The sequence below is a fragment of the Corvus kubaryi genome, unplaced genomic scaffold (genome assembly GCF_017639235.1).
Source record: "Corvus kubaryi isolate FWS band 111438036 unplaced genomic scaffold, C.kubaryi_AGA036_p1.0 65088, whole genome shotgun sequence".
Taxonomy (NCBI): Eukaryota; Metazoa; Chordata; class Aves; order Passeriformes; family Corvidae; genus Corvus; species Corvus kubaryi.
The window spans coordinates 44,184-66,544 of NW_024581757.1; the positions used below are offsets into that span (position 1 = coordinate 44,184).

At 38.8% G+C, this 22,361-nt stretch overlaps 1 protein-coding gene across 16 annotated transcripts in view; it reads right to left on the bottom strand.

The window, feature by feature from the left end:
* The window catches only part of LOC121673010 (pleckstrin homology domain-containing family A member 5-like), a 102,175-nt gene that overhangs the window by 29,173 nt on the left and 50,641 nt on the right, over positions 1 to 22,361 (bottom strand). For 9 of the 16 annotated variants that reach the window (XM_042046008.1, XM_042046007.1, XM_042046010.1 and 6 more), the window contains 5 exons: positions 18,367 to 18,834; positions 13,177 to 13,645; positions 8,035 to 8,118; positions 5,266 to 5,385; positions 4,534 to 4,587 (listed from right to left, as the gene is read on the bottom strand). In XM_042046008.1, the coding sequence (XP_041901942.1) occupies positions 4,534 to 4,587; positions 5,266 to 5,385; positions 8,035 to 8,118; positions 13,177 to 13,645; positions 18,367 to 18,834 (1,195 nt within the window). The remainder of the gene's footprint in view (positions 1 to 4,533; positions 4,588 to 5,265; positions 5,386 to 8,034; positions 8,119 to 13,176; positions 13,646 to 18,366; positions 18,835 to 22,361) is intronic. The other 7 variants (XM_042046013.1, XM_042046018.1, XM_042046024.1 and 4 more) reach the window with 2 other exon arrangements.

The following is a 22,361-nucleotide window of genomic DNA, read 5'->3' on the forward strand; positions in this document are numbered from 1 at the left end:
TAATCACACTTATCTAACCCTGTCTACAAAGGCCAGTTATATCCAGGAAAGTCACAGTTCCTTAAGCCCCTATGGAACAAAGATCAAAATCCAGTCAATTGGTAAAGCAATGCCAATCAAAGAGCCTTTGGAGCAGTCAAATACAAGTGTTTTTCTCCTTTGGGATCAATGTTTCCAAAAAAACCCTGACATTTAAGTATTGAGTAGTTAGGATCTTGAGGGAGCGTCTCTGTGTCACAAACCTTCTAAAGGCTAAAGCCAGTGCACAAATAAATCAGAGTAACATGGGATACAGTGGCAGGTTCCATGCTCTAAAAGATGACAAGAATACCTATTTTGTGGTCTTCAACCATTATCATAAGGCTACTCTCAAACTGAAGCTGGACACTATTCACATTGAATAAACAGCTCAAGGAAAAATATTGGCTTGCTCATAACAGAGGCAAGCCTTGGTTTTCACTCATTTAAGAAAGAAAATCATTCTTGTACAATAAGGGACAGATTTTAGACCCTACATGTAACACTAAAAGTATAGATTCTCTCTAGTTAGAGAAGTCACAAAAATTGGAATTCATACCTCCATAAGCAAACCAAGGTTTGAACTGCCACACAGCAACAAGCCCAAATAAAATCCAACAGTCTTGGCTTTATCACTTCCTACTTCAAGTAAACAACTCTTTCTCTGCAGAAGTGATGTTTCATCTTTCCTTTTTTTGTACTGATGCAGTGTAAAAAAGCAGATAAAGACCCTACCTCCCTGACATGTGAACTACATGAACGGCTAGTTTATTTCTGAGTGGGTATTTCGTGTTTTAAACTGGAAAGCCAAGCTATCAACAGCTTTTCTCTTCCTCCCTTTTCCTAGATTCCACGTTTGGTAACACCCTACACAGATGACATTCCAGCCTGTTCTAGTGAGGTGGCAGCAATCAGCTGGGACAGTGGCTGCCTACCAGGACAGGTGACCTCCCTGCTGAGGTGACACTGTATGTTTTGGGTGACAAAAGACTCAGATTAGCCATTTTATCCATTTTCTCTCAAGCCCCCTGAGGGTAAAAGCAGTGGCAATGGGATCTTTTCTCCCACCTTCCCTCTGCTCTTCAATCCTCTGTCCAAGAAAGAAAGGAGGAAGCACTTCTCCTTCCTCCTTCCTGTCTTCTTTCTACAGTAATTCTGTCTCAATTTCACCCTAGAGCCCCTGTCCTTGAGCATTCCTTCTTCCTTTGAGTAAGGGAAAAAAAAAAGGGCTGGGTCAGCCACTTTACCTGTTCCACATAACCTTAAAAATACAAACAAAAGTAGTATCCTGTAAGGCGCTAACATAGGATATAGAATTTTAGGCTGAAACACAAGATACCATGTCCTTGTACTATTTCAGCCTTCCTTAATTTACTACTTGTTCCCAGAGCCACTTTCAGCATCTCAGAAAAAGGGAGATGAAGAAGAGAAAACAGAAGCAAAAACCAAGACAGTGAGGATGTTGGCTGTGGGACCTTCACTCCTTTATTTGACAACTTCTTGCTCAAGTTCTGTTTATTTTTAGGCACACTTTGAAAATGCAAAGAAACTAAAAATTAAAGTCCCAGCAGAATTATTTTAACTCCTAAACATCTAAGCTATTTACACAAATAGCTATTCCAAAAAAATGGAAAAAATAAAAAAAAAAAAGACTAAACTAAACTAAACTTAGTGAAACTTCTACTGTGACCAACCAGCCTGGGATAGGGAGTTTTACACAGATAACATGAGCTCAATAGAAAAGGGTGTTTCAGCCAAAGGAAAGTTTTACTATCAAGATAAAGTTCAGAAGTGTACTAGGAGACTGGTGTGCTGGAATTCTTGATAATAACAAAGATTCAAGTGGGACCTTCTGCCATGGCTTTATTTGCAAAGGACAAAAAAGCATGTCCAGTTTTTACTTGGGGAAAAAACCAACCTTATGTTCTGTGTTGGTCACTCTTTTTGTAACTACTGGGTACAAATAAATTAAGGAGACAGCTGGCTTGCATTCAGCAGCACACAATAAGTGATTCTTTAAAGTTTGATAACGCAGAAGACTTGAGATGGTACATGTACTCAGTGTCTCACACTGGCAAACAAATCATCATTGCCTAGGGTTGCTAGCTATGTCCAGAACTACTTCCTAAATTGGACCTGAATCTCTCTCCCAACTCTACAAACCTTGAGCCAGCAGAGTGGTTTGAAAAGAAAAGGGTGCTGGACAACCATTTACTTGGCCCTAAGACATCAAAGAAATCATGTGACTGGGTATCTGTGAACCAAGTCTTTTCAATCTTTTTTCCCCCTCTATCTCTGAACTTCAACAACAACAACAAAAATTCTGAAAGCATAATACAAAACCATCAGGAAGTGTGACACGAGAATTTCTAAGCATCGCTAAAGGAAACAGCCGTACAAAAACGAAGCGTGATTTCAAAACGGCGATGGAATATTCTTGATTCTTGATAAGAAAACCACCTAATCAGCAGCCAGCTTATTGCAACAGAATGTAAGTTACCTTCCCTACACGTGAATTTTAGTCTGCCTGAAAAGTCACCTGTGCAACCTTGTAGCAAACTTACTATTTATTGTGTACAGTAGTGAACTCTTTGTGACCAAGAAGGTGAGAGTTGAAGATTAAGGGACTGGAGTCCCACCATGTGCTATAAGCAAAGCAGGTTTTGACACTATTTTCAGAGATTAAATACAAGTGGAAATACCTACTTTAAGTACACAGGACATTTAAAATCAGAGAGGGTAAGTGACTATGCTCACTGGTTACAGATGCTGGCAACAAGGAGGAAAGGCCTCAATTACACTGGAAGAAATTTTGATTTTTTATGCTTTCCAGCATAAGGGGAAACTGATATCTGGCAAAGTAATGAGAAGTTACAAATGTGATACCACCCCTAGGAGCAGTGGTACTCAAAGCAAAAAGACACTCAGGGGGATTTATTTCCTACAGGTAGATGACAGTATTATAAAACAGGAGAAAAAAAGAAAAACTAATCAGAAACTGAGACAAGTATTCCAATCTGCTCTTCCATGATTTTGTGATTAAGGTAATGTATTTCAGACTTGACTTCTAAGTTGTTCTGATTCCTTGCATCTCTGGTATGGCACAACTACAGACTTACACACTTTCCTAAATTAATGCTTACCACATCACATTGCTAAATTTTACCTGGTGCAAGTAAAAGGAAAATAATTTTTACCACTTTGCATCTTGTACGTAGACAGTTCCCCCCATTTAATCCTGTCCATCATACTCACAAGCTTGGCTAATCAAGCAACAACAACACAGTTTACACTTCACATCAACAGTTATACTTTCTTGAGAATGAATTTCAATGTTGAAGCCAGAATCACTCCCTTATTCCAAAATATTATAGACTGGAAATATTTGAGTTGGATGAAATATTTTGGTCTAATTTAGCAAGCAGTTTGTTCCTACTGTTTTGGACCTCCTGCAGCCCCTTAAATAAAAAAATATAGAGATGTTTAGAAATGCACTGCCATCCAACTGACTTGGTCATAATTCCCACCCTGTTTTCAAGAGGTAACAGGAAAATAAAGCTACTGGGTGAACCAAGCCCACGTGAGAGTGTGTATTCTTTGTCTCTGTGCAGAGCTGGGGTTTTTAATAACTCATTGAAACCCCAGTAGAGGAACATGCAGAATATAAAAGTTCTAATGGGTTTAAGTGTAAGGCTCAAAAGTCTCATTAAAAGGCAGATTATTACAAAAAGTGATTTTTGTATTTTTAACCAATGGTCATCCAGTTGCTTATTTTAGTTCTAAGCAATTATGACTGTCTTTTATAACTGCTAGCAAAAAAAAAAAAAAAATCCACTTCAAAACTTCTCAAACACAACTTGTACAGAAATCCTACTTGGTCATGCAACATGGCTATAAAGAGAAGTATGTGATATTGCAATTCTTCACTTGGCAATCAATTATGTTCGTGAAGACAGAACTCCATAAGATAGCAGAAATTGAAAAGAACCAAAATCTTACTCTTATATAAATCCTTCAGAATGAACTGAGAAAAATGAGAAAATGAGTCATGTTATGATTTCTTTTAAATATTTCTTCATGTTTGACCTCCTTTTCATTTAATGTCCTGTAGAAACACCTAATTCTTCCTAATTTGAAAAACGGACATTCTCAGAAGTACCCATTTTTTATAAATTGCATGTGTGTCATATGAGCTTGGAAATCATATTAAGACTGGTTAAACAAGGTAAAATGCTAGAGTTAGTGTTATTATGAAAAGGACATTAGGAACATATTTAGAACAGAAAAATTAATTGGTGATTGGCTACTGTTTTGTGACAGATTTTAAATTTAGGGATTTTTTTTTTCCCCCATAACATCTCAAATTTGTGATCGATTAAGATATTCTGTGCTGTGGGCATCATCCAACTTCATAAAAAGCACTGAAAATCCTTCTCCCCAAATATTTCCAGCTTTGATAGGAGCAGGCAAAAAGCATTAAGAAATATAAATGCACAAGTAAATTGCAAATCCCACCTGGTGATCCAAATATATGGCATTCCTTTGAAGGTGATGTGAAAGAATCTCATTCTAGCAGGCAGCAGTCAGAGAGAAAAAGGAAATGGACAGAAGGTGCAGAATGCATGAAAAGAGCTTTAAAAGATGCAAACTAGACAGTGATCTTTCTGTTTTATGGAGAAACGTAATGCTGCTTTTAACTGCCTTTTTTTGTTGAACTGTTAACAAGTTTTGAGCCCGAAACAGAAGTGATGAAAGTTTGCTACGAATCAGACTATGAACTACTACATTACATTTTGGTTTACAAATAAAATACAGTAAGCTTATGTAAAAGTCCACTACACAGGCAACTATGAACCCTTTGATAAATCTGCATTTTAAACACATCCTGCTTTTCACAGATTAATTACAAATAAGATGGCATCTGAGAGGAGGCTGTATAAACAACAGATTAATCTATCACAACTAATTTTGTTTGTAATACCGACAGATTACAACAACTTAAATTTTAAAACTGAACTAGAACGTATTTTGAAATATTCCCATGTAATTTTGACTTGGCTTATTTCAAAAAGTAAAACCTCAAAGGCTTAATAGCAGAACACCACCCACACAAAGGATTAATGTTACTCTATTCAACTCGCACAGGAGTCAGAAAATCTCGCACTAGCAGTACAAAGCAAACGTTGATTAATGAGTGACTAGGAGTTAGTGAGAATGGAACATGACACACATTGCTTGGTAGCTGACCTTTGGGCTGCTGGCCTCAAGCTTTAGCTGCATGAGCTGTGCTAGTGTGTGTTCCCGGATACTACTCAGCTCCGCCTGCTGCCGTCTCAGCTTTATGAGCAGCAGCGTCAGCTCCTCTGGCTGAAGGAGTGCAGTGTGAGAAGCCAAAGAGCAGAGAAAAGGTTAATTGGTACCCCAAACAACACTTCAGTAAAATAAGGCACACCTTTATAAAAAGTTTACTTCTAAAGTAACGTAAGGCGCACCTTCTGAGTGCCTTACAGAACCTCTGACAGTCACACAACACATCTTCCCCAACTGAACACTTCCAAATATGAAATGAAGTTAACTTTTGACTACTCAAACCAGCAAATGCCATAAAAGCGAAACATTCTGTTATTAAGGACAAAAATAGTTGAGGATTTTGCAGGACGAAATCAGTGCAGTCCTCAAACTTTTCCTGACGTGGATATCGAATTGATGATATTGACTTAAGTCAGAGGGAGACAATTCCAGCCCTTAGGATGTCATTACCTGTACACGGGCAGCCATTTGAGCTTGGTGAAAGAATCAAAACATGCCCTCAAGACAATGGGGTTTTTAAAATAGTTCTTCAAATGTATGGGTCAAAATTGAGAGAAAAAATGATGACAAACCCATGTTAACTGAACTACCTCAGAAATAATCACCTTTCAAAAAATAAATCTGCAGAAGCATGACAAAAATAATTTTCCAACCCACCTTCCACAGGTCTGAGGCTGCCAGTTATTTTATTGCTTTACTTTTATGACTAAGCTGTACAATACAGCCTTAGGAAGGGACGAAGAATAGCATTTAAGACTCAAGATTATATGTATTATGGAAATAAAGTCCAACTCAAATGGGTATTTGTCAGGTAATTCCACACAGATCAGATTAGGTCAGTTCGGGAAACTCTACCTGAACCATTTCTGGGAACCATTTCTATTAGCAATACTTCAAAGAAAACAAACCACTGAACATCACAAGTATTTCTGTTACGTTCCTGTTTGCTTCTGTTTCTTACACTTCTCCAGAAGTCAGCCTTACAAGAGGTTAAATATCCATCCAGCATGTTGATTTTCTCATAAGCCCTGTGAGTTAAATAAAGCCCAAACACAAAAACCTCCTAAACCCCTGCTTGCTCTCTCCCACAGCCACAGAATTTCTGCAAAGCGAAGAAGTAAAGAAAAGAGCTCCAGAGAACCACATATGAAAAATGCTGAAAATGTTTCTCAGAATAAAGAGGAAAAATCCCTGAGAAGCAGCATGGCACTGGCACTTTTGTGAGGGAACAGACGAGCCCACAAGAGGGAGCAAGGGATTTCCACACAGCTTCAGTGGGCAAAACCATTTGCTTTTGAGGGAAAACCAACACCAAACCCAAATTGTCTAAAGGTAGTTTTCCTTCTTACAGTACTCTTTCAATACCTGGATTTAAAATACTTAAATTTCAGAGAGTAGGAGTAAGAATCTAGACTGCTATGAAAGGCATTTTCGAGTTCTCTCCAAAAACAGGCGACAGTGCTTTCAATCTGGAAAGTAACATCAATTCAAAGCACAAGAAGTCTTGTTTTTAGGAATATGAGAACAAGAAGTAGCATCTTCAAACAGAAGGAACAGTGATCCACTTTTTCAAGATCAAAACTCCTTTTGGCATGTTCTGAAAAGGCCCAATTTTAGTGCATTAGGAATAAAGCATTTAATGGCACTCCAATCCAAACTTTTTCCCATAGAGGAGCCCTTAGAATGGAACTCCTACTCCTCTCTAGACCTGCATAATGTTGATGCAAGTACTGTGCATTTGATGCAGGTCTTGGGACTCTTGCAACAAGCACAACACTAAATTTTCTCAGAGCTACTTACAGGTTTCCTCCTCTGGCCCTTGCAACATTCTGCTGTGGGCAGGATTTCTGGGTTCTACAGGCAGAAGCTTGGACCTCCTTGCCCCTGTGGAGATCAGCCCAGCTCCATGAGCAGAGCCCAGGAGAGCTGAGGGGGCCATGAACCCCAAGAAATGACTGCAAGGCTCAGCTGCCAAAGGCCAACCCACAAAAGTCGCTGGAGATGCCAGAAATCTGTGCTGGGAAGTGCATGAAACAGGGCTCAAGGCAGTGGAAGGACTGACTGTCCACAGCGTGGTTCCAAAAGGGGGGAAAAAAAAAAATCTTTTTTCTTAATTCATAACTCTCTCAATCAGTATTTTCAGACTGACAGAGAGATGGCAAAAAAGGAGACAAAAACTGGTAAAAAGAAATGACATAAATTTAGGGCAGTTTTTTGGCTGAGAGTCATGTTTCAATTAGGAAAGTGGACAGTACTCAACAATATCACTTTGAAGAAACATCTTCAATGAGAATTTCAGCTCTACCACAGTAAAGTGTCAGAAAGGACATCATTTTACAAAATGCTGTTTTAGTATCTCTTACATTTCCAAAAAAAGCCAAACTTTACTTCTAGGATTTTCTAAATAATTAATGGAGAAATAAGTGCTCTGTGATGTAGTCTACCCTCTCCCAGGAATTTCAGCAATGTATCAACGATGATTAAAAAATAATAAATCTGTATTTCCCAAAGAAAACCTTGACTCAGCAGCTACACATAATTCTCAGAATTCCGTGGAACCACAGAGCACTTCTCTCCTTGATAATTTAAATAAAGGCTACATTTAAAGCAAGCTTTAAATACAATAAAATTTCAGTGTTGCCTCTTCATACTTAAAGGATTGTTCTTTAAAAAACTCCTGATGTACCAAATAAAAATCCAACTCACTGTTTTGCCTTGGAGACTCTGAGGAGTAACAGGCTGTAAACCCAGACCTGCTGGCATCGACCTTCTGTCCGGCACAAAGACATGCTGTACAAAAAAAATAGCACAGTATGATCCACAGTTATTTCTAAAGACTCAAGAACTTTTAAATGCTAAAAAAAAAAAAGTCAAGCCAACTTCACTCTCATGAAAATTTGCTATGATCTGTGCCAATCGTGCTCCCTGCTGATCTACTTCATAGGCCATTCAAGTAGTCTAAATTTTAGAAATACCCCAAATTTCATGATTCATTTAATTAACAGTTCTCCCTCTTTGTTGTTGCCCTACTGATAGACTGTGTAAACTACAATTTTAGCTTTTCACTTATGTTTCTCATCCTTTTCCCCCCTCATGTTTCCCATCCTTTCTTCTCTCCCTTTCCCCACCCTTTCCCCCTCACCTTTCACGCCCTTTTTTCTCCCCGTTTTTCTGTCCTTTTCCACATCACATTTCAAAGTGACACGACACCGTGACACTCCTCAGGCAGTGTGTTTGGGCACCCAAACACTGCATCTTTCACTTTTAGCCATCCCTTCATCTGAGCCCATTTTCTGGGCTCACACTTCTGCCTGCTTTGGAAGTGGCGTGTCACAACTGACTTCCACAGGCAAAGCTTAAAATATCCTTAAGACTTTGGTCTCAGAACTAACATTCAGGCCTTGCCAAGCACAGTTCTATCTCACATTTCCCGTGTCTTCAATTTTGGATCAAACTTTGTTTGCTGGACAGGGCAGTTCCTGTTCTCATCATATTAGTAGTCCAGGTCTTCAGAGAATGCATATCCTGAGTCTGTTCTTCCATTGGTTTTGCAGGGCTATATTTTGCCTACACCACAGGGTTGCCTAAACCAGGAGTATGAGTGGGCACAGCCTCACATACATGACCTCCTAGAAGTGAGCAGGCATAAAAGGGAAAAGAGAAGACCATCCCACCTCTGCCTCCCTATACACACAAAAATACACAATTTTTGTACTTCAGCCAGTGCCAGGGGTGTGGGAAGCAATTCTTTTTCTGCTAATACAGTTCAGAAGAAAACTACTACTCTGTCCAAGCAAGGAGGAAGCAGGGGAGGATTTGTAACTCAGCAGAGGGCCTGAGTCAGATCACTTCTGGGAACCACTCTGAAGTGGTGGAGTTGATGCACCATCCCCAGCCACGAGCCAGGCCTACCCACAAATCACATTTATGTCTGATGATATACCAACAGACTACAGTTCTATTTCCAAAGCACAAGCAATATAACCAATAATATTCCCCAGAGTGGATCTTTATTATTTAATAAATGTAGACATTGGCTAAGAACAGTGAAAAATATGAAATATTAATAAATATTAAATGGTTAATAGAAATTTTAAAGGAAGCCTGGACACCAAGAGACAGGTTTAACACAAAAAGATCCACAGTCATGGCAAGATACCTCGGGAAAGTACATCTACAATGATTTGTGAGAAAAAACATTGAGGACTTGCTTCACCAGTGTTGCAAAGGGAACTCATATGATGCAGTTCATTTAAGGACAGCTGAACAATAGCAATTTGGGGAGGTAGTCCTTTTCTGTTTTGCTGGAGTCTCAAAAGATTAGTGGCAGATGGCTAGATAAAGTAAATTCTGTGGGTGGAGTGCAGCATTCTTGGGGCTGCAGATGCAATTTCTATTTCAAGAATAATAGGGAGGGTCTTGGAATAGTAAGGAAAGACACAACACAGGACAGAAAATTAGTTGATAAGAAAAGAAATAAGAAAACTTTCAAACTGAAGGGTGACTATTTTGGAGTCGGCAATGCCATTTAAACATATACAAGCACTCAATTCAAAAATAGAAAAAAGGAAGTTTTGGCATCTGCTAACTATGTTCTCATTCCTGCATTTTCAAACTGTGTCTTCACTGATTTCCAAACTGAAATACTCACACACAAAGAGATTCATTCAAATGGGCAATTGGACATGAACACAATTGTTTCATGTTTGCCATGTCTTGCAACACCACCCTTGCCTCATCCTTTGAGGAGAGAAAGGATCAGCAGAACAAAACCAAAAGCCACAACAAAACCCAGCTCTTCTTTCTGGATCCTTTTCTCTTGGGAAGCAGTTCAGCTTGAGTATCCTCTGCCTGTCAGAGTGACCTAACTTAGGCAGAAAATACAGCTTGCCCTGAGCAGGGTGGCCACACAGCCCAGCTTTTGGCTGCCTGAGGAGGATGCTTGGATAAATGTACACATGGCTTAGGCTCCTTGACTCTGTGCTGGAAGAGACCTCTTCTACCTCTCATAGAAGCATCCCTCTCTCCTCCTGGGGCCTTTAGCTTTTTTTAGTAGCTTTTTGTTCAAAGTATGTAAGTGTCCAGTTTCTTATAAAGTTGCTGGATGACTAGAAGATCTTGTTCATCTTTCCAGTTCCAACACATGAGGTAGCTCCTGCAAGTTCAGCCTTATTCTCTTGCCATTTGATTTTACCACAGTTCAGCTGAGGATGAGATCCAGGAAAGATCTTCAAACTTTAATTGTGAAAAAAAAAAACAACCCAAAAATGGTGTGGTGTTCCTCCCATGCAGCTCCCTGCATATAGAGGAGGAGCATGGAGAGAAAAGCAGCAACTAAGTGCCTACAGAAAATTGCACGTTTCAGAAAAAAAGCCATCTTGAACAAAACCAAAATGAAGTTTGGTGAGCTAACTCTGAAGCTGTTTGGAACAAAGTCCACAGTGTGTTGCAAAGTAGTCTTACACTGAGAGGGGGGATGATGAGGTCAAGTACTCTCTGCCACACAGGGACTTCTAAAGATTAAAGTTAAGGCAGGTGAAGGGCATTCAGGAGCCCTGGCAGTTCCTAAGCCAGCAAGGATCAGCTCTCACCCTTTCCCAGGAAACAGCTTTGATTTTCTGCTGACAGGATGATCATGGACTGAGAACACCATTCTTGGAGTCACTGTGAAGGTTTTATCTGTACTTAATCACTGTGAAGGATCACAGATAGGAAGAACTTTTCTTGGCTCCTCTTCCTACCGAGCTATCCAAACCCAAAGAGAGTCTGGCCCAAAGACTGCCCCAGTTCTCAGTGAAATGACCCATCACATTTCTAAATTTTAAATTTCTTCATGTGCAAGCACAGCTGTTACAGGGAACAGTCTTTATAAGGGGAAATTTTGGTCTAGTCCTATGCCACTGGATTCAATCAGAAAACTTGTACAGGAATATGGGTTCAAAGCACTTGGGTCTCAATTGTTTGAGTGGAGGACTAATGACTTCATAAAACTGTCAAAATTTTTTACAGTTTATTGTCATGATTCCTCAGGTAAGTGGACATTAGTCTCCTTTCTGTGTTATACAGAATAAAGAGTATTTTAATTGTTTTATGTCCTTCTCCAGATATTCTTTCTAACTCATCACTTGTGAACAAGTTTAAAAAAGGTAAAAGCTTAAAAGGTAACAACTGTTAATAGGAATTCTGCAAATGTAGAAGTCCAGCCAGAGATGTTAACATTACAGTCCTGCAGTACATGGAGAAAAATATATTGGTGACAAAAATCGATCTTCTTGTGGGTTAAACACTCCAGCAGGTAACAACCAACATATTGCCAGGCACACTAAGTTTTAACTTCTCATGATAGAAGAATTACAGAATATTGGATAAATTCTGTAACTTTCTGTTTAGATGGCCATCTAAGCAGAAGTGCAGCACTGTACATGACAAATATAGGCTACATAGCCCTGGAGAAGAAAGCTCAGCCCACCTCTTAACTTGGGACAGCACTTAATGGGCACAGATGGGACTAAGCTCTGGAGAGACACAGCGTGACATTTTCAAATCACTGTCACAGAGGGGTTTCAGGAGGATTTTGAGAACCTAAAAATAGAAAGCCAACCACTGACAGCCATCAAAAAACCCACGATCTCTGTGTAGATGGGGTTTAAATGTTAACTTTGCCCCACTGATTTCAAATAATCAGTCTTCTAATTTCCCACCTCTTAAAGACAGGTGTGTTTTTGAATTAACAGCAAAAGCTGGTTGTGTAACTAATGAAATACAAACCAAATAGCATGAAAAACTCAAGGGAAACAGGAGGCTTGTATAAAAGATACTAAATACTAAATGAAATACTAGCATAAAGTGTTTAATGAGGAGAAAAAAACATCAGGAAGAGAAACATGGCTGACAGGACAAGTAGTATGTGCTCTGCAGCCCTGACCCCAGTGATGTTTCCCAGATATGTGAGGACCACTGATTACTCATTTCCAGAGCAGTTGAGGCATAAAGGCTATCAAAACAAAATGACTCCTTTGGTGAAAGGGATCTAAAAACTTTAAAATACAACACCTGATGATCAACTCTAAGTTGTTTAAATTGCTTTAAGATGTAGTTATAGATTCATTTTTCTCTGCATCAAAAGAAGACATCCAAGGACAAAATTTTTGGAAAAATGCTCAGGAGTGTTTTACATCCAACTGAAGGAGTAATTTTTACTCAATTATTTCCAATCCATTAAAACCCACGGTAACACAAGCAGGCTGGATGTATCAGAGTGGCACATATGGCACCCAAGTTTACAGCTCCTTGTGTCTCCCTCTCAGTGGTGAAGACCAGAAGAGTTAACACTGGACAAGCACTAAGGCTGTGTGCTTTTAGACTGGTCTTCAGTGATCTCCCTAGTAACTCAAAGGCATAAAAAGGAATAATACACTTGGTTTGCTGCTGGAACCCAAGGCAGCTGAACTTGTTGCTGAGGAACAAAAAGCAGCATGTGGAAAGAAACCTAGGATTTTGAGTCCTCTTGGAGCTACAAAGGAGATAGATTTCTGTACATGCACAAGCTATTCTGAATAATTTGCCTATTGACTCCTTTTCATTTTCTTTTTAGTGAAACAGATTATTGTGGACAGTAATATCAGGACATGTCTTCATCAACTAGTGTTTTAACAAAATACATTTTTACTACCCTTAGATTTTCCAGTACTTTTTAAAATCAAACCTTTCTCCATGAAAACAGTGATGTAACAATCTCGGTTATAATAAAATACACTACAGTGCAACACGAGTTTTACAGTAATCAGATACTTTCTACTGAAGAGCCCTGTAAGTGAGAGTTTTAACTATTAAATGAAGCATTTTTACCTTTGTGTGATGTGTCCTGTGCCTGCGATCAATGGTTACATCTCCCCTCTGCACCGGCGATGACACTTCCGATCGGTACGTCCGCTGTGGGGAGTATCCCTGGAAACCAGCGATGGACCCGTGCGTGGGGGACGTGGGAATCGAATGCATCGTCTGATCAGAGATATTCATCATGGTTTTTGGGCTACTCAGGGTGCTGTGCCTGCTGAGAGTGGTCTGCTTGTTGTAGAACTGGCGCTGCTGCCACTCGTAGAGCTGCCACATCGTGTCATCGCGCATCGAGCGCCGCTTGTCCTCGGCGCTCACGGGCCCCATGGCTCTGTCATAGACCGAGGGAGTGACACTGCAGAGGCTGTCTGGACGTGTCTTGCTGTTCCTTGGCAGTGTCCTGTACCCTTCTGGGTACCGGGGCAACACCTGAGCTCGATGGCTTGGCATGTTCCTTGGTAGCGTCTGGTAGGAGATTATGCTGGAAGACAAGTTTCCTTTTATTAGCATTAATATTATGGCAATATGAAGTTGTTCACTATGGGTTGGGTTTATCCAGCTAATGCTCACCTTTTATAATATTTCAAATGCCATTTAAAAAACGCACAAGAAAATCAAGGCAACAGTTCAAGAACCAATGATACTGAATGAACGCACTGCAGCAGCCAAAAGTGGATCCTTTCTCTCTGATTAGCTCTTGCTGATATAATCCATATTTCATCTTTTTACCAGTTTGCCAGTCTAGTAGTGTCAAGTTTTGATCAAATCTTGCAAGTTGTCTATATGCTGGATAGGTGAAAGTTTTTACAGTTGTAGAGTTCTACACTGTTTCCATACGTTTTCCATATTTCCATTTGAAATGTTTGCTTCTTCAAAAGTGAAAAAATATCCTGTTGTTTCCCTAAGAAAGTCTTGAGCAATTACTGTGTACTTAACAAAAACCAAAAAAGATTCTTTTAACAGCATTCCATGGGAAAACTGCAGTAATTGTCTAAATAAATTATATTTTGCAATTGTCAAAGACAAGCCATTCCATATCAGCCATTCAAGTGAAAAAAGAGCAATATCTGTCTTTGTTTGATAATAATACGTTACTGCTTTTCAACTCGGATATGAATTCAAAGGCTTATTTCTTTAATTTTTTGCACTATTAAAATTTTGGAGTTCTACAGTCATTTAGCAACTTTCAGCACTAGTTGAAATGCAAAATTTCCTATAGCAAGGATCGATGCATACCTAAGTATGACAAAGCACATCTTGTTCATTTTTTTCGGAGGACAAAATCTAGGTCATAAACATTGATTCATTCACCCCTTATCTAAAATGCAAATGAGCACCTCTTAAAACCTTTTGCTACTGATCAGGCATATTGATGCTTGCTCAGAGACAACAAAAGCAGCCTCAAATTGGACCTGCTTTAGCCATGAGAGGGCAGCAGCTTCCAGCTACGCCCCACACTAATGCGAACTAAAATCCCTGCCTGCACCACGAGGCACCAGAACCTGAAAATGGTTTTGAATAACTTCAGCGCCACAAAAAAACAATAAAGAAATGAGGTAGAGCGAGTGGCAAGGTAAACCAGCATTATGCATGTGAGATCCTTATGGAATAACTATCAGAGAAATTGATGATGGTAAAACCCACTTTTCACTGAAAATAGTTAAGCTGAGTATTTACCATCACCTGTAACACTTTGAAGATGAAAACTGCTATAAAGAGCTTTATGTACAAAATCTGCTACAGTTTCTGAAGCTTTTCAAGAATTAATAAAGAATTATCCCCGCTTTGTAGATTGGACAGTTTCCCATTCTTGCAAAAAAGTTATGAAAAGGGAAAAGGGATTCTAAGTTCTAGTGTTCCGTTGCAAAATCTGCTTAAATACCTCTAAATTTCTTTAGTTAACATACCATTAATGATAATAATTTTGTCCATCTCCATATTTACAAGCAAATAAACAAGATGCTTCTGAGCTCTATATCTAACTTTCAGAAGAGAATTGTAGCTATACCCCGTAACAGCTACAGTGAGGCCTGACATTTTCATGAATATATTTAGTAGCAAGACACACCTCACTCACTGAAGCTCCTCACACATTTTATTAATTAAATGGGCAGTGTAACCCTGTTGGCACCTTTAAATATCCCAAACTTGCAAAAAAGCTGCCTGAAGTTCTTACCGTGTAAACTCATCAATTTAAAATCTGCATGCAATTACTTATAGTCTTGAACATTTAGAAAGATAACATAATCCATCTTCAATTGGTAAACCATGAACACTGTAAAAGCTCCATCACCTCAGTATCAAGCCTTGTTTTACATAACTCAATAAAATCAGAACAGATTTTCACCAATGTACTGTTGATAATTGCAAAAATGTTGTTCCAGTCAAACCCAAAACCCAACTCCAGACAGAACTGCAGCTTCCAGCTGTCTTGCACACAAGGGGAGACTGCTGCAGCTGGGTCTGAGGTTGCAAAATATTTCTGCAGCTGTCATCATAAATAGCTCCCTTATAATTGCTCCCATACGAAAAAGAGGCTTCCACATGTGTTTACAGACACCTTTAGAGGTTGTCTGTAGGACTAGTCCTGGGTAGCAACAGTGGTTCTGGTGTCCAAGTTGGACTGTTTGGGACAGCAACTTTGCTGCTCAGCCTTTAGGGGCTCAGTTCTGCAACGTTACGAGTATCTCCTTGTAGTGAAACCTCAGAACAGTCCTTCATCCTAATGAACACAAATACCAGCTGGCCCCAAATACAGACCTTCCACATAAGAATCAAGAAAGGGGGGCAGAGTGCAGATGGAAACCTGGTGTTTTATAGCAGGCATTTATTATTTCAGATGAATCTTATATAGGCAAGGCAGAGAGACAGGCTTACATCCTGGGTTAGCAGCAACAAAAAAACATCTCTTGGTCCCAAAAAAACCTTCTGTGTTTTTTCGCATTTGACAAAGACCACTCAAGGGAACCACTTTTGTGGAAAACATTTTTTTCATAACTGACTTGTGCAAAATTCAGTAAAATGATGCTGAAGTGGAATGTGTTTATTTTTCATTTAAACCACATTGATTTTTGGTTTTAAAAAGTTTGTCTTCCTTAAGGCAGCAGTTTATTCATGTGGCTTTTGCCAAACTAGACGTCTAGATCCATGGAAACAACAGATAACACCTTCAAGAATTAAAAAATCCATTGCCATCACTCTCACTACTTTTTTGGGCAATCAAACTACTGAGGGGTCAGCCTGTTCCTCTAAAAAAATTTGTAGCTCCACAGTGAACCTTTTTCATTCTATATTGTGGACAGCTAAGAGCTCCTCTATTACATATAGTTATTACATTAAACCTCTTTGTTAACATTTCAGCATTCATCCTAATTTTTTTTTCAGTCTGACACACCAGAAATACTCAGTTGGGTCCTCCACGATTTCTCTAAGGCAGATACACTAATACAGATGCACTGGAAAGCAGCTCTGTGGAAAGTCAGCAACTTTTCCCCATAAAGTAAAGGCTACTTTTCTCAAAACTTCAAGTTACGGTTTTTACAGGACTTAAACAGCCTTAGGAGCCTCTCACCCCAACTTTAAGCTTTAACATAAACCAGAGCTTCTTTCTACTCTCATTTACCAACTTTGATCCTACTTAAATTTCTGTCTCCAGCCAGAAATTGGCAGGCTGAGCAAAAATAAAATTTTAAATTTAAATGAAGCCACATTTAAAAGACATCACTATGTACATTAGAAATTTGGATCACTATTCAAGGCCGTTTCCACGCAAAGCAAAAAAGATAGCTCAAGGCCAATTCTCCTCCAGTTTGCTACTTTTATGTAGAACTGCATTTGAAAGCATTTATGGTATCAGTACCACCCTTATCTAGGCAAACAAGTGTTCCCTATATTCAAGAATAAAATACTGTTAATTAGCAACATATTGTTAATCGCACTTCCCGCTATTTGATTCCCACAATGAAATCAGTTTTAGGGTTTTTATACTTGTTCACAACTGAAAAATAGCACAGCTATTCTAATTTCTTCTGTTTGGTTGCAAGTTTTAAAGTCCAATTAAAAGAATTAACTGCATCAATGAGCCTTCTGAGTTCTCATTATGCAAGTTTAAATAATAAAATAAATGTCAGGGTGTGCAAGTCCCTGTCTGTATTGCGAGTTTAAACTTGATCAAACTACTTGTGATGAGAATCTCATGAAACAACACATTAACAATTCCTAATTATATTTAATGAAGGGCAGTGAGGAAATGTTCGACCTTGGCAAGTGGAAGCCAAACTCAGGGAAATTTTTCAAGATTTTGCAAAAACTGAGAAGTCCCCAGTCCCGTATTTTGAAATTTGTTGGGGAAACACATTTTCTGAACTTGGTTTATCTTAAGCTCTGCTCTGCCATCCATCTATACTCAAACTCCATAATTTCCAGCTCTTCAAAACATCTCCTTTGATAGCATCTCCATACTTCCCATCAAATGTAATATTAAAAACCTTTTACATTTTCCTGCTAGAGCTGTTTGTCTGTAAGCCAGCCTGGAAGCAACATCCCTACGCTTCTGTCAGACAGAGAAATTGCTATTGGCATGACATCCAATATTGTCAATCATTCACCCATCATTTTAAAGCTTCATGAATAAGCACTAGAGCTCAATATTATTACTGGGAGATAGCTAATTTCATGAGAAGAGAAGGTTTAAGCATCAAGTTAGATTTCTGTGTCTTACTTTTAGATAAATCTCCTCTCTCCCTCTTCATTTAAAGCTGGTTTAAAGTTTAAAAGCTCCTGGGAATATTTTTTTTAAGAATTTCAAATAAAGTATTATTACAAGAATTTGTGAACACAAAGTGCAGAAGAGAGGGCAATTTCAAGAACGGATTTTAAGAGGAAACAGAATTTTTATGATTGATGACATCATTTCCCTGCTAGGACAGGGAAATTTCTAATGCCGAAAAAGGGTTTCTGGCCATTTTTGTTTATCGAGTTATTAATATACTTTAATTTATTAATAATGATTCAAATGCTAATAAAAGAAACTTTCATAAATCTGTTCTGAGAAGTCATCCAGGCATTTCTTACAAAGAACAATGAAGAATGTTTTTATGTCATATAGACCAAGACTTAAAGAAACTAACCAGGGTACAAAAGTAAGTATTATTTATTAGAAAGCCTAACAGGAAAAGAAAATAAAAATTACACAGTACTTACCCTCTTGTTTCCTCTTCCTGTCCTTTCCCCCTCTGTATTTTGATCCACTGTTCCAGCTGCAGCATGGAATTAGTTCTCTGCATAACCCGCTCGGACTCCATGTGTGCCTGCACCGCGTTGTGATGAGCCCCATCTGCAGCGTCCGCCAGCACAACTCCCATGGATTTCCTCTCAGATCCATTCAGATGGACGGGTCGGAAGTGCCCACCCGGAATGGTGCTTATGGGCAAAGTCCTGTACTCGGATCCCAAAGGATTTAGCTTTACACTGTTAATTTTTGTTAATGGTTTATCTTGCCCGACTTTCTGGAATCCGTATTTTTCAGCTTCCAAAGCTTTCTTCTCCTCGTTTTTGTTCACTTCTTTGTTTTTCTGGTTGTTTTGTGCCTCTGGCTTAATGAGCACCCGATGGTTTGAAATATTATTTGCCTCTCGAGGTGATGTATTTTCAACAGTGAACTTCTCTGTTCTGGAAGGGAACATATGACAAGCTATAACACCGAAAAAGCATTCATTACAAATAGTAATGAAAAATTTAAAGTTATTTCAGTGAACCCCTGTCCATATATTTTACAACAATATCTTGACTCTGAGAGAAAAAATCAGGACGTTTTCACAATAATCGAGGACAGGCTGGGGGGTTTTTGTTCCCGTTGTTTTGGAGGTTTTTTTCTTTTGTTTTTAATTTTGTTTGGGGATTAGTGCTAGTGGTAGTGCTTGGTTGGTTTGCTCTTTGGTTGGTTGATTTGGGGTTTTTCTGGTTGGCAAGTGTATTTTTTTCTTCTACACTTCTCTCTTTCTTTGCTGTTTTAAAAACAATTATAACATGAGGTAACTTACTTTCTGCAGTCACCAGTCAATCAACTCCCTAGAAAAAATGTGCACAACAGGAAATAAAGCCAGAGTCTGAAAAAGTGGATGTTCAGTTCCTGGAGGGCTGAACATTTAAAGGGTAAAAATATTCAGTGGCTCTCCAAGAGCTACTGAAATGTCCACAGCCTGAAATTCAGGTGATTTTCAAAGGCAGCTTGTGATTCACAATACTGCTGAATTTAGCATACAATGAGTTCCTTTAAAGAAAGCAAATGACTTTTCATGGCCATTGGTATCAATTAGGTTTCTCTGGTACATTATCACTTTGGCTGGCACAGGTTTTGTGGAAAATGACTGCGGCTTTTCTAATTTTAAGGGGAAAAATAGCTTCTGACTTAAGGAACTGTACCACAAAAATAATGATATTTTTAGGATTGCTACTGCTTTACAGTATTTACACAAGTACTCGATGTGTGCAGTTCTATTAGTGATCTTTTTAAAATTTCAAAATGTCAAGAAGATCTATCTTTTGCTGTACTGGGAGGACCTGAACTTCAATTCCAGCTCAGATAGTGAGTTTTGGTTTTAGCTCACTAGAAAAAAACCACCGCCTTAAAATGTTTTGCTCTACATTTTTTTGGTATGGGAGGAAAGAAGAGGAAGAGATACAATTCCTTAAGATTACATCTCTCTGTAAAACCAAACTAAGAACAACACTTTATTTTAAGATGATGTCGAATTAACTTTTTGTTCTGTTCTGCTTTTTTTTTTTTTGCAAATGCATTATTCATCTTTGTAACTGTGTCCAGTTCAAGTGTCTGTAAAAAGGCCAGCACACACACAGCTGACCAGGAGCAATAATGCTTATCCCATTGTGAACAAAAGGCATTTATTTTTCCCCCACAAGACCTTAAATTGTTCCTGAGACCAAACATTTCAGCCTAGCTTCCTTCTCAAGGTTGTGGAAAAAAAAAAAGGATCACCTCCTCACTCCCACCTCAAAACTGTACTACCCAGTCTTCTAGCAGAAACCAAAGGAGTTTCCCAACAGGAACGTTGACTGGCAAACTCCATTTCCCACAATTATCATGTCAAAAAGGGTGTTAAGGTTTCAGTTTTCAGCCAGCACTCTGCAGTTTCCAAATGAATATAAGGACTACCTTGCAAATAATTCTGAACACAGGCATTAATATTTGCAGCATGTCTCAATTGCACCACCCACCCCCTTACATAACATAAAACTTTTTATAAATCGTTCTCCAGGGGCTTTAGAGCAGAAAAACAGGTGGAAAATCCGTGGTGGAGAGGGAGAGTGGCATCTCTAGGATACTCATCCTATATGTGGCAAAGTCAAAACCTGGCACTGTGTTCAATTCACACTCTCATAGTACTTTCCACTGTGTTTTAATTAAAAACCAACAACTCCAAAAATCACAGAATTTTTTTTCCATGCAGCCTCATGCTGTATCACTTGTTACTATGGTTATACACAGCAGAGCCAAACATTTCCATCTTACAATCTTTGTGATGCTGTAGAGGCTTGAAGGACTGATATTCAGAGTTCTGGGCTCTCTAACTTGGTGAAACCACATCAGCCAACTCTGTGTGAGCAACTGAAGGATCCACAGTGAAGGATCCATATGGGAAAAAATTATCAGAAACTAACAGGCAAATGTAACAAATATAAATCCATATGTATATTTGGCTCCATATTTATAGCTAGTTCTCAAAGACATATTCAATGAGGCTTGCAGGCTATTTGAGGACGGGATGGGGAGAAGAGGAAGAGAATGAGCATAGAACATGGGTCTTTCAGCATATGCTGAATGCAATTTATAGATTTCTGCAACCAAACAGGAATCATATGTATAATATGTAATATGCAATACAGGAAAAGTACTATTTTATGCTGGTTTATATAAAGAAATAATTCTGAAAGGGCTGGAGAGGGGGGAGCACATGCTTAATGATCAGATGGACATGAGGGTTGTGATTTAACCAAGCAAGGCAGAGGCATTTGAAAAGGAAAAGCCATCTTTTCCAAGCCCAGTGATGTCAGTAAGCCCCCAGTGTGGACGTCTCTATGCTAACAAGTGCTTTTTTGGCAGCCTGGCTTATGCTGTTCAGGGAAAGTAACTACACCAGGAGGGAAAAAGGCAATCTTTTCTTAGTACATGCTGCATCACTGAGAAGAAACAAAGGCTGCAGCTGACAGTGAAAGGACAGAGAAATGACACTGAAACCTGGAGAGTGGAGAATCAGCACTGAGGGTAAAATGGTAAATCAGTGTGCTGGTGGACGTGACCATCTACAAACACAAGCAAGCAAACAGGACTCAGATACAACCCAACTGTGGCCTGCAGGAATACAGCATGGAATAAGCAAGATGTTCTGCTGATCCAGAGAGGGTGTTTGAGACCATATTTTGAGTCATCAGTTTCAGTAGTTCATCACTGACTAAAGTGGTTTAATCATTCTAATAGGTCTCTCAGTACATTATTAAACTTCAACGCACTATCTAGGTAAAATCAAAAATGTTTAGAAAGGAGTAATTACAATTAAGTTAATAGGGCCAAATACTGTTTGTCCTTCCCTGCAACTAAACACCAGAAGGGGATATTTCTGCTGTTAACAGAAAAGAGTTCTAAGAGAAATGAGTACATTTTTATTTTCTCACTTCAGTATCTCACTTGTGGTTTATGTCACTAACTATGTGTGGAAAATAAGAGTAGAAGAGTAGCTTATGAAAAACTTGGCAACATCTCTCCCCTCCCACCAACTTAATGTTTTAAATATTCCTTTTATCTTTATCCTCTCCAAAGAACTCACATCTCCAGAAAAATAAGGACACAAATTAAAGTGCTAAAATTATTTAAAAGATTTGGTTTCACAGACCGTTGGATTTGATTTCCAGAGTACCATAAGCAGTGAAGTACCCTGATTTCTAGATTTAAAGAACTATACTGTAAAAAACTCTTGATTTATCATTGGGCATTTGATATTAACAGGCAATCAAAAGTGGCCCAGCATCAGGTTACATGAATATCTATGGCAGCAAGTTCTTAATTACTCATTTATTGTATTGCAAGTATCTAGTCTGTTAGACAACTGTAGTCAGTGCAATGTCAGAACCCCTAGAAAGAACTTCTGAGAAACAAAAGCACTGCCAAATTTGGCTGAAAA